General features: G+C 41.0%; 1 protein-coding gene across 1 annotated transcript in view; it reads right to left on the reverse strand.

The window, feature by feature from the left end:
• BTBD7 (BTB domain containing 7) overlaps window positions 1–12,372 on the reverse strand; it is a 90,973-nt gene that overhangs the window by 39,475 nt on the left and 39,126 nt on the right. The window contains exons 2-3 of the mRNA XM_051826430.3: window positions 9,251–9,438; window positions 6,946–8,025 (exon numbers count right to left, since the gene is read on the reverse strand). Coding sequence (XP_051682390.1) covers window positions 6,946–8,025; window positions 9,251–9,332 — 1,162 coding nt within the window. The 5' untranslated portion in view covers window positions 9,333–9,438. The remainder of the gene's footprint in view (window positions 1–6,945; window positions 8,026–9,250; window positions 9,439–12,372) is intronic.

Genomic DNA, 12,372 nt, shown 5'->3' on the forward strand with positions numbered 1-12,372 from the left:
CACTAAAAGATCCATTATTTTCTTTCAGTGTCATTTGCTACTTAATGTTCAAACATTCAAGTTAACAGATTTCTTCCCAGACACCTTCCACCATTGGATACCTATTTCTTTATATAGAAATATAAAATATACCTATATATAGGTAAATATAAATATACCTATTCATTTACATAGAACCTAAGTTCTTCCTCTTTGCAACATTTTAGAATAGTCTCTTTTCCTCTAGTATTCTGAAAAGGAAGGGACTCTTTGGTGTGGAAATTCCTTTGGTTTTGGCCATATTTCTTGTAATAGTCCTTGGGGACTGCCTTCTCTTTGCCTTTCTCTCATGCACATTTCCACGTCCTCTCTTGCCTGTGCATTTGCTTACTTTTCAGATTTCTTTACCTTTCAATCATTCTATTACATTTTTCATTTCCATACCTTATTTCAAAGAATTATTTTTAAAGGAGTTTAAAAAGATTTTTTAAAATTTATTTATTTGAAAGGCAGAGTTAGAGAGTGAGAGAGTGACAGAGGAAGAGACAGAGAGTAAAATACTCCATCCACTGGTTTACTCCCCAGATGGCTGGAGACAGGCCAGCCAAAGCCAGGAACCTGGAATTCCATCTGTGTGTTCCAAGTAGATGCCAGGGGCCCATCTTCCACTGTTTTCTCAGGTGCATTAGCAGGGAACTGGATCAAACTGGAGCAGCCAAGACTTGAACTGGCACTCATGTGGGATGCCGTGTCACAGGCAACAGCTTAATCCACTGCAAAACGACAGTCCCAGAACTTGTTTATGCCTTTATGGCATCCTACTTATGATCCACCAAGTCTATAAAATATTATTTGATACAAGGTTATTTTGAATCTATCGACATTTTCTTCTATTCCACTGTACATCCTCCAGTACTGTGCTGTTTGTGTTCTGATCTCTGTTTCAATTTGAAAACTTTCCTCAAACGTCCAGCAATCCTGGGTGGGTTTTCATCTGTGAGAGTGAGGCAATGAACAGCTGTTTGGAAGCTCTGCTGTAGGAGCAGCCTTGCTGTCAACTTCTCTTGCAGAACAACTGGAAGGCAACTTGGCTTTTCCACTGCGTAACTCCCTGCATAGCTTCAGTGTGGAGCCCAAGCAGCATATCCTACAGGTGCCTGGAATTCCGGGATGCTCACCGTTTCTGGAGTTCCAGTTTCCTCTTGCACCTGCCTGCCTGGTACTCAGCTGGAAGAAGAGTTGGTGATTTCTCCACCCGGTTTGTGGGCTTCCACATAATTCCAGATTTGAACTTTATCCCCACCCTGATCTGTAATGGTCTCCAAATTTGGGCTTTTTCTAGTTCAACTGCTTTAAAAATTTCAGAAAATCTTAGAAAATCTCAAGTCTCTTATGTTTGGTTGGGGGAAGGCAGTGCAGAGGATAACTGAGGGGCTGGACAGGGTTTGCCACCTGGCTGCAGGAGCGATCAACAGCAGAGCAGACAGGTGGGCTACTTGGACCAAATGCGGAGAATGAGTACCAGCACATGTATGAAATTCATGGGAACAGAAATAAAGCATGGAGGGTTGGGAAGAGATCATTTAATACAGAGTACTCAGCTTGCTTATGGAGGGAAACAAACCCACACTCTTTCCAGCACCATATATAAAGTGAATACTAGCTTGCAGAGAAGAGTCCACTCAGTATTGAGACTTTCTTTTTTAATTAAAGATTTTATTTATTACTTGAAAGTCAGAGTTACAAAGAGAGAAGGAGAGGCAGAGAGAGAGAGAGCGGTCTTCCATCCACTGGTTCACTCCCCGATTGGCTGCAATGGCTGGAGCTGCGCCGATCCGAAGCCAGGAGCCAGGAGCCTCTTCCGTGTCTCCCACATGGGTGCAGGGGCCCAAGGACTTGGGCCATCTTCTACTGCTTTCCCAGGTCATAGCAGAGAGCTGGATCATAAGTGGATCAGCCGGGACTCGAACCAGTGCCCACATGGGATGCCGGTGCTGCAGGCCAGGGTGTTAACCTGCTGCGCCATGGCGCCGGCCCCTCAGTATTGAGACTTACAAGAGAACCCATCTCTAGTTCTACACCAGGCATCTCCCTCTCTTGCAGAGTACTTGGTGCCACCTGGGTGAACCACTCCACACAGGGGCAGACACTCCACACAGGGGCAGGCAGGGCTGCCAGCCTTCTCGGGAGCCCCACCTGCTCTGCAGGTACACACTGCAGTAGCCATTCTCAATCTGTTTCCCATCCTCCCAAAATTTCCACTATCCTTTCTTCCACTCCCTGCTGTCTTCTTCCTTTGTCCTTGAGAGTTTCTACTTGTTTTATGCTGTTATTATGGAAATCAAGTGAAGTCAAATGTGGTCCTAAAATGCCAGGCCTATAGCTGAGGCCTTCTGCTTATTCCAGAACTAAATCAAACATGTTCTCTGTGTAAGCCAGGAACCCTCTCCTCTCTTTTGAAAATTACCAAACCACCTGGCTGGCTGCCTATACTGACTCCCTGCGATGCTCTTGAAGCTACCAGGTCACCTTTCCTACCATGGAGAGTATATCTAGTCTGGGTTTCAGCCTTTACTGGTAAAATCTGTCTACTTTTCAAACTGGCTTCAATTTTTTTTTCCATTTAAAAAACTGTGGTGAAATGCACATAACTTAATTAGCCACTTTGAAGTACACAGTTCAATGAACCAAATGCATTCATGCTGCTGTGCAGCAATCAGCACTGTTCACCTAACTCTTGCTCTGCGACGCCCATTCCACATGTTCCCTATCTCCCCCTCTTCCAGCATTTTTGGCAACTACCGTTCTAACGCTGGCTCTAAGGTTTTGACTATTCACCTCCTGTAAGTAGGATCACACAGTATTTGTCTTTATGTGACTGGCTTCTTCCATTTTGAATAATGCCTTCAGGGTCTTTGAGTCACTGGCTAAGACTGGGTTGTTTAATTTCCATAAATACGTGGACTTACTAGTTTCACCTGTTATAATTTCTAACTCCATCCTGTGGTTGGAGAAACGGTTTTGTAACAGCTATTTTTAAAAATCGGAGACTTCACCTGTGTGCCAACATGAGGTCCTAGAAGATGTCCTGTGCTAGTCCATTAGATTTAACGTTCTCTTTACATACCTTCTGTCTGGCTTTTCCAATCATTACTGACAGCAGGATCCTGAAATCTCCAACTATTATTCCGGAACTGTCTATTTAACCTTTCAGTTCTGTCAGTTTTTGCTTTGTATATTTGATGATCTGTCTTGTGGTATATAAGTGCTTCTAACTGTAGTATTTTCTTCCTGAACTTTTAATTGTCTCTTGTCACCTTTTAAAATTTCATCGGATATTGAAAGAGCCAGTCAGTTCTGATTACTATTTGTTTACAATATTGGGCTTTAACTTACAGTTATTGACTTAAAACATTCACTGTATGCCTATTCTGTCCTGGACACTGGGGACACAAAAATACGGAGAACACAATCTTACTCTCAAGTTGCCCAAAGTCCTGTCTCAAAAGCCTGGGACTCTCCATCTAAATCATGGAACACAAAACATGATTTTCACCCAATTCTCTTCAAAATGGTGTAAAACTGAGGCAGGCATTTGGCATAGCAGTTAAGACACCACTGGGGATGCCTGCATCTCATACTGGAGTGCCTGGGTTTGGTTAAGTCCTGCCTCCACTTCTGACCCAGCTTCCTATGAATGCACTCTGGGACACAGCAAGTGATGGCTCGAGTCCTTGGGTCCCTGCTATTCACATGGGAGACTGAGATTGAGAGCTGGGTTCCTGGCTTTTGCCTGGCCCGGGGCTAGCTGTTTTGGGCATATGGGGAATGAATCAGTGGTGGGAGATTGATTTCTTTCTTTCTCTCTCTCTCTCTATATATATATATCTATCTCTGTGCCTTTCAGCTATAATGAGCACACATTCAAAAGAAAAAAAGATCCATAATTAGTCCATGCTGGAGGCATGGGAGAGACACTAACTCTTTAAACATAATAAATGCCTCAGCAACGCAGTGGGCTTAATCAACTCACAGAACTGCTGAGAAGATCTGACTGCAGTCTAGTGACAAATGGAGTGATACTTAATAATAATTTGGTAAGTACAATGATAATAGATCAGCTTTATAATGATAAAATTATAAGGCCTTTTTAAAAAAGATTTTTATTTATTTAATTGGCGGTAGAATTATAGAAAGTGAGACAGAAAGACAGAGAACAAGGTCTTCTAATCACTGGTTCACTCCCCAGATGGCTACAACGGTTGGAGCTGGGCCAATCCTAAGCTAGGAGCCAGGAGCTTCTTCCAGGACTCCCTATGGGTGCAGGGGCCCAAGCACTTGGGCCATCTTCCAGTGCTTTCCCAGGCCACAGCAGAGAGCTGGATGAGAAGAGGAGTAGCCAGGACACAAACTGACACCCTTATGGGATGCTGGCACCACAGGCTGAGGCTAAGCCCACTACGTCACAGTGCCAGCCCCAAGGACATTTTAAAATCATTAATTTCTGTCAAGTCTTTAGAATACAAATACAATAAAATTGTTTAAATTTAAATAGTGATTTTTAGACAAGACTATGTGGTAGTAAAGATACACACTGTGATTATCATTTGGCAGCTAACATTTCCTGAATGCTTAGTATATGCCAGGCACTACTCAGATCATTTAATATATATTATTTTCTTTAATCCTCATAATCTTACCTTACAGGGTTACCATTCTTAGTTTATCAATGAGAAAACAGGGACTTACAGAAATTACATGACTTGCTTAGGGTCAAACAAGTTACGAGGTAGAGGATTCAAACCCAGTTTATCTGGTTCTAGAAACTGAGCTCTTAAGTGTTATAAAAACATTTCCAAGTGACCGAATATTCTCCCTCCATGGAAATGAGGCAAAGATTGGTGAAGCTATGTACTATAAACCCCAACAGTAACACTTTTGGGATAAGAGAGAAACATGCTTCATATGTAGTAAGCAGAATAAACCATGTTGAAATCACGAAAGATGGTAAGACCATGCATACCCAAATTTGAGAAACAGCTGTACACCATTTCTTAAGTAACCAGGTGAAGGAGATGCAAGGAGTGTTGGTTTGTATCTTTAAATGCACTTAATAAAATTCAATTTCTAGCCAAATTACAGAAAAAGAAAAGTAACTCATGTAAGAAGAAAAAAGAACTCTAGAGAATCAAGTATATCATAGACCCAAGAACTTGCTGACAATTTTACTTTTTTCATTCAAAATTTAAAAAAAATACATCAAGAAATGCTTTCTGATATTTAAAAACAGTACATATTAATAGATTTGGATTATTGAAACACATCAAATAAAAACAATTTGAGGAAAACAGAGACTATCATGTTTTTGTTAATGTTGTAATTTAAATTTTTCTGTAGGAGTATTTTCCCTATAGTCTATCCAAGTAGTCTGCTATTATTTATAACATTAATGATTCTCACTTTAAAATAAGTCAATATTTTAATAACATTTTTATTATTAAAACAAAATCTAGCCTATTCCTAAAAGATAATGGTAAAATAAAATTTTAAGACTCGTTATGTAAAAGAAATGTCAACATTCATAAATGCCCTTCCTATTTTATTACTGACACTGCTATTTAACTGGGCTATTTAATAATTTCTCAGAGCCTTATTAATGGGTTGGCTTAGCCATAAAATACATATTATTTTCAAATTAGAAAAATGTTTTTGCTTTATTTAAATTCACATCTTTTACCCAAACTATTAACACTGTCTTCTAATGGCAGCTTGTTAACATTTTATTTAGTTTTATTTCTTTGAAAGGCAAAGAGATCTATCTTCCAACCACTGGTTCACTCCCCAACTACCTGTAACAGCAAGGGTTGGACTCTGCCAAAGCCAGGAGTCAGAAACTCCATCTGGTTATCCCAGTGGATGGCAGGGACTTGGTTCCTGAGCCATCACCTGCTGCCTCCCAGGGTGTGCATGAGCAGGAAGCTGGATCAGAAGTGGCAGTGCAGACAGGCACTCCAACATGGCTGTTTAATACCTGCCCCCAGTGGCAGCTTCTAATGTTCTTTCAGCTAACATGCATCAGCCGAATTAAATTTCTCAGGTAATCTGGTGTCATACAGCTTGCTCCCCCTTTCACAGGGCCGCAAACTCCCTCTGTTCTCCCCAGGAAGGGCTCTTTCCAGCTCTGAAAGGTTAAAAGTCTAACATTTACCAGCAGACACATGCTTCTTTTAATATAACTTTCACTTAGTCATTTTCCTGTAAGACAACAAATGTATGGTCCTAATTTAAAAATTTTTAGTTTAAGTTAATTGAAAAAGGCACAAAAAAATCTAGCACCTTCAAGCTCACTGGAGAAGCATAACGGCGTCAATATCGACTATCCTACAGAATTAGTGTTGCCCTGAACTAGCTACGCCCCCTCTGCCTGCCCTTAAAATGTTTATGCCTGACTGTTAATAAACGGATGTGTTTACTGAAACTCGTCTCGGTGCTTCTTGTAGAACGCCGTCGCCCCACCATCCTGACAGTGCAGACCCCGCAGCACGAGTCTGCAGTGGACGAGCGATCATGTGTTCCCACACCTGTCATCTTCTGTCAGGGCAGAAAGAGCCTCAAGTCTCCCCGAATGCTCTTAGTCACGAGTATTGTGAAGGATTTGTTTTGGGAGGAGGAGCGTGGTGGGGGCAAGAGGCGCAGAGTCACCACACAGACCCCGCCTCTTGCCCCCACCACGCTCCTCTCAGAAACAAATCCACAGCAGCACACGAGTACCGAATGCTTGATTTTTATACTAAAAGAGTCACGTTAACACTGATCCTTAATCTGTCTCATGTTATAGCTCCAGGTTCAAAAAAACAGATCTGTCACATCTCAAACCCTGAAATCGCAGAACACCCTGGTTGTGTTTTCAACTTGGAAGACAAATACGTACCTTTAGACATCACCATGAACAACTAGAATCCCTACCTTGTGCGAGCATGTTAAATTCCAGGAACAGTGCTATGTGGTAAAGCTCCATGGCTTCCTCTGCCCTGGTCATGTTCGGCTTCCCTGCGACGAGAGCCTGCACTTCACTGAGACTCCCCACGGAGGGGCTGCAGTGTAGCACAGAGAGGTCCACCACGTCAGTGTACATGCAGTGCAGTATCACTTTTGCATATTTTTTTGGTATAATAGACTCGTCTAATATAATTCTCGTGGGCGTCCTCAAAGTTCGGTCTGTGATTTCTTCACCAGTCCGTATCCTCCTTTGTAATAAATTCCGAAAAAATGGGGATCTTGCAGAAATAATAGCCTTGTGGGCTTTGAGCTCTTCGTCTAAACAGTTCTGATTTCCACCAAAAGCTTCAACCAGTTCAGAGTCTGAAGAAAAACTCAGGACAACATCATAGTAGCACATGTAATCAAAGAGCCCTCGCATATCGACATCAAGGGAATTTGGTGTGCCGAACTCTTCACTGAGCTGAACGAGGATATCGACGTTTTCAAACCTCGAGTCCTCCATTCCAAACTCTCCTGTATACAGGTAGTGCAACAACGCAGAAAACATGGGCATGTCGATTCCAGCTGTCGTGATGTCCATTATTATCTCCGCCCCGTACTCTGGTGAGGAGGAAAGCAGTGTTTTAAAAAATGGACACCTTGCTGCCAAAATGGCACGATGAACAGGAAAGCAAGTTTCTTGAAATATTAAGTCTACATCAGTACAATACTTGTACTCATAAAGCTCAGCCATGTCTCTCTGCAATGTCCGGGCTTCTGGCCGAGCCAAACTGGCTTGGAGAGAAAGCTCCTTCAAGGCTGAGGTGCCCTCGTACTCCTCCACCAGCGCATTGACATCTCTGACATCCCACCCAGAGAGGAGCTCTCGCATCTGCTTGGCGTGATCCGCAGACCTATTAGATTTTCGACGCTTGATAAACTTCTTTTTGAGGGTTGCAAGGCCAGAGGTTCTCTTTTTTTTGTCTTGTGGTTTCTCATGGCCGTGGTCAAGGCTATACAATTTTGATTCACAACCATAGCCTTGCTGGGAATAAGATGATGTCCCTAAGAAGAAAATGAAACAAATGAAAATCTGTTTATTTTTTCCTTAACATTCATTTTCAATGAATTTTGCAAAAGACATTCCTGAGCCACTCAAATAACACTGGCTTTTGCTTTTATAAACGGAGATGAAAATTCAAATAACTCATCTTCATATTAAATACAAAAAGGGACAGACAGCAAATAGTTTGAGTATTCTGGCATGGGGGTGTAGTGCTGGTTCACTCCCCAGATGCCTGCAGCAGCCAGGATCCCGCCCTGGATCTCTCACGGGGGTGCAGAAGCCCATCTGTCTGGGTATCACTGCTCCTTGCCAGGATCTGCAGTAACAGCTGACTGACATCAGGAGCAGCTGGGTATTGAATCCAGGCACTCTGATATGGACCACAGGTACCTTAATGACTAGCACAAATGCCCACGCATCAGTCTGAATTGTTAAAAATGTTTTTGGTTCTCTGGCTAACAAGGACCAGGTATCATAGATCTTAATTATGTATTTTTAGAAAATGAGAAATAGGCAGATTGGTAAGCTAAGAACATTACTTGTGGGGCTAGCGCTGTGGTGCAGCGGTAAAACTGCCGCTTGTGGCATCGGCACCCCCTATGGGCATTGGTTTGAGTCCTGGCTGCTCCACTTCTGATCCAGCTCCCTGCTAATGTGCCTGGGAAAGCAGGAAGGGATGAACCAAGCCCTTGGGCCCTGCACCCACGTGGGAAACCTGGAAGAAGCTCCTGGCTCCTGGCTTCAGTCTGGCCCACGTTGGCTGTGGCAGTCATCTGGGGAGTGAACCAGCAGATGGAAGATCTCTCTCTCTCTCTGCCTTTTAAATAAATAAATAAATCTTTTAAAAAAATATTGCTTATGTATAATTGTAAAATGTTTCTCCTTTTAATTACACAAAGGCTGCATTTGTACAAGCAAAATAAGTGAACCAAGAAACACATATTTTACTGTTTTTACACCAACGGATATTAGATTGTTGGTTTGCCTAACATATTGATAATTATGGTTAAGACACCAAAGAAAACACCAGTTGGGCCCTGAGAGGTTTGTTTAGGATACATCTCAAACAAATCTAGATTTATATTTGCTGGAGTGGGGAGATTTAGATGCTGCAGAATTATCTACAAGGTTTCCACAGCTCAGTTCTCTTCATCCACAAACACTAAAAATACAAATCCATTTATAGCTATAAAACAAAATGAAATTAGAAACACTGAAAATTACCTATAAAAGTCTGCTGGGCCTGCGAATTTCCCCCTGCCCTTGGGGAACACGAATGAGGACAGTTAGATGCATTAGCACCCATTTTCTTCAGTCAATCGGGCATTCCATCTGCTGGTTCTTCAGAGCAGAATCCCAGAGGCCTTTATGAGCCTTCAAGCCTGGATCCAGCAGCCTCCTTTCATCCATTTCTTGATACGAAACAAAAATAATTTAAGTCATGTTTTTCAAATATATCTAATATCACACAGGTAAGAAAGAAGTATGCTACTATTGACAACTGCATGAATTTGCAAAAAATGATATAGTGCCAAATTTACAGTAAACTTTCCAGAAAATACAAATCCTTAAGTTTGAACTATGAATTTGTATTAGCTATAATTATGAGCCACAAAATGTATAATTACATACTTTGTATGACATCAGAAAGGTAACACATCATGTTAATTTAAAAGTATAGAAAGAGTATTTCAAAACACGAGGAAAGTACTTGGACTAAAAAGAAACATTTCTATTTTTTTTTAATCCTTACAGACCACCACTAGGTATTATAATCTAACTTTCCAAGCAATTTACAAACATCTAAGAGACAAAGAGCAAATAATTAAGTGATTGGTTTATTTTTCTGCTTCAAGATGAAACTGCTTAAACTGATCTTTAATCTGTGTAACTGGGCATTTTACCAAAATAAGGGGGATGAAAGGTAGACAATTAAAACTACCTTTAGGCTACTTGTTCTATAATAATTTTGAGAAGTTTTTATTAATAGAATGAGATACAAGAAAAAGCAAAAAAATTTTATCTTCCTCCTAGAACCCTGAAATAAAAATACAGCTTTCTATTATTTGTTACTGTGACTGAATACGGGTGGACAGGGCAGTAGCAGCAAGAGATAACTTTTAGCAATTGTAGATTAAATTCCAAATCCAGAACCTAACTCTCAGCTGCCAGCACAAAAGAGAATCATAACAGAGCACAGGGTTAATAGAAATACTCCTAAATCTGTACATTGCCTGACCAAAAACGGCAAGAGCTTAAGAACAGACACAGTTTAAAATTGATTATTAAAACTGCCAGCAAAAAAATTAGTAGGCAGTTAATTTAAGCTTATAATGAAGAAAATCATCACAAAAAACTTGCTAGAAATCACAACTGTGTAAAGAATCCTGACGATCATTTGTACCTCTGCTACTGACCCAGCAGCAATTAATATTTGAGAATATCACTGTTTACATGTGATATTTCCTCTGATCTTTTATAAACATGAAAATTTATTTATTTAAGCACATAAATACCATCGTGTTCAGGATAAGAGCGAGAAACTTTTGATTAAATAGATACACACATCAGGCAAAGTAGCAGTAACTGCAAACAAATCGTATACTTACACAAAGGTATTTCCTATTTGAATACACTATACATAAACGGAAACTGACCCATGAGGACACGGTTCCTTAGACTCTGCTTTCGAGCACACTCTGGGAAGGCTGAAAGGCTTTGGGAAACCCAACGCATGATGGTACGCTTCATAAAAAGAAGACAGCAACAAGCCCAAAGGCATTTTAAAGTTCCATTTTTGGCGGACTGGCATTGTGGCATAGCAAGTTAAGGCACCATCTGCAATGCCAGCATCCCATGTAGACACGGGTTCAAGTCTCAGCCACTCTACTTCCAACCCAGTTCCTTGCTAATGTGCTTAGGAAAGCAGTGGAAGATGGCCCAAGTGCTTGGGTCCCTGCACCCCCGTGGGAGAACCAGATGAATCTTCTTGCTCCAGTATGGCCCAGCCCTGACCACTGTGGCCATTTGGGGAGTGAACTCACTGATGGATGAACTCTGTCTCTCTCTGTAATTCGGCCTTTCAAATAAATAAGTCAAGCACATGCTTGGATTTACCCCTAATGGAAGAGCTAGAAACGTGCCATGAGATTCCAAATTCCATTAAGTTGGCAGGTACCAATGCCATCTCACTAGTTAAAGTGACCATTTTAAGTTTATAACCAATGATAAAGATAAGATTAACTGTCAAAGGGATCACATAAATAAGACTAGTGTCTGCTAATAATAACTGATAGAATTAAAAGGCGAAAATGACCCAATATGGGAAGCAGGATACACAGCAGACTCACAGAATGGTAAATGCCCTGAACAGCACTGTGGCCTCAGAATCAGCCCTTAAGGCATTAGGAGCTGGCTAAAAAGTCTAGGAGAGTTTCTCAGGCATGGAAAGTCAAGACACTGAGGCAAAAAAAAAAAACAAAAAACAAAAAACAAACAAACAAAAAAAAAACAAACAAACAAAAACAAAAAACAAAAAAACACACCTAAATGAAAGATTTTTGTGAATGAGATCTCAGTGGAAAGAAGGAGCCATCAAAGAAGGCAGTACCCTTCTCTGAAGGGAGGAGAGAACTTCCACTTTGATTATGGCCTTGTCTAAATAAGGTCAGAGTTTGTGAGCTCAAGAGGCTTCCATAGCCTTGGCAGCTCATGACAAGAGCCTTGGGTGATTACTGACATCATAAGTAAGATTGTCAATTGTTAAATCAACAACAGGAGTCACTGTGCACTTACTCCCCATATAGGATCTCTGTCCTTAATGTGTTGTACTATGCGAATTAGTGGTAAAACTAGTATTCGAATAGTACTTTATACTTTGTGTGTCTGTGTGGGTGCAATCTGTTGAAATCTTTACTTGGTATATACTAAGTTGATCATCTGTATATAAATATAATTAAAAATGAATCTTAATGAAGAATGGGATGGGAGAGGCAGTAGGAGATGCAATGGTTTGCGGGTGGGAGGGTGGTTATGGGGGGAAAAACTGCTATAATCCAAAGTTGTACTTTTTAAATTTATATTTATTAAATTTTTCTTAAAAAAAAACAAATAAATAAGTAAAACAAATGTTTAAAAGATTTTTATTTATTTATTTGAGAGGCAGAGTTACAGACAGAGAGAGGGAGATGCAGAGAGGAAGGTCTTCCATTTGCTGGTTCACTCCCCAAATGGTTGCAAAGACCAGAGCTAGGCCAATCCAAAGCCAGGGGCCAAGAGCTTCTTCTGGGTCTCCTATGTGAGTGCAGGGGCCCAAGCACTTGTGCCACCCTCCACCGCTTTCTTAG

Source organism: Oryctolagus cuniculus, chromosome 20 (assembly GCF_051225735.1).
Source record: "Oryctolagus cuniculus isolate XC-2025 breed Fujian yellow rabbit chromosome 20, ASM5122573v1, whole genome shotgun sequence".
Taxonomy (NCBI): Eukaryota; Metazoa; Chordata; class Mammalia; order Lagomorpha; family Leporidae; genus Oryctolagus; species Oryctolagus cuniculus.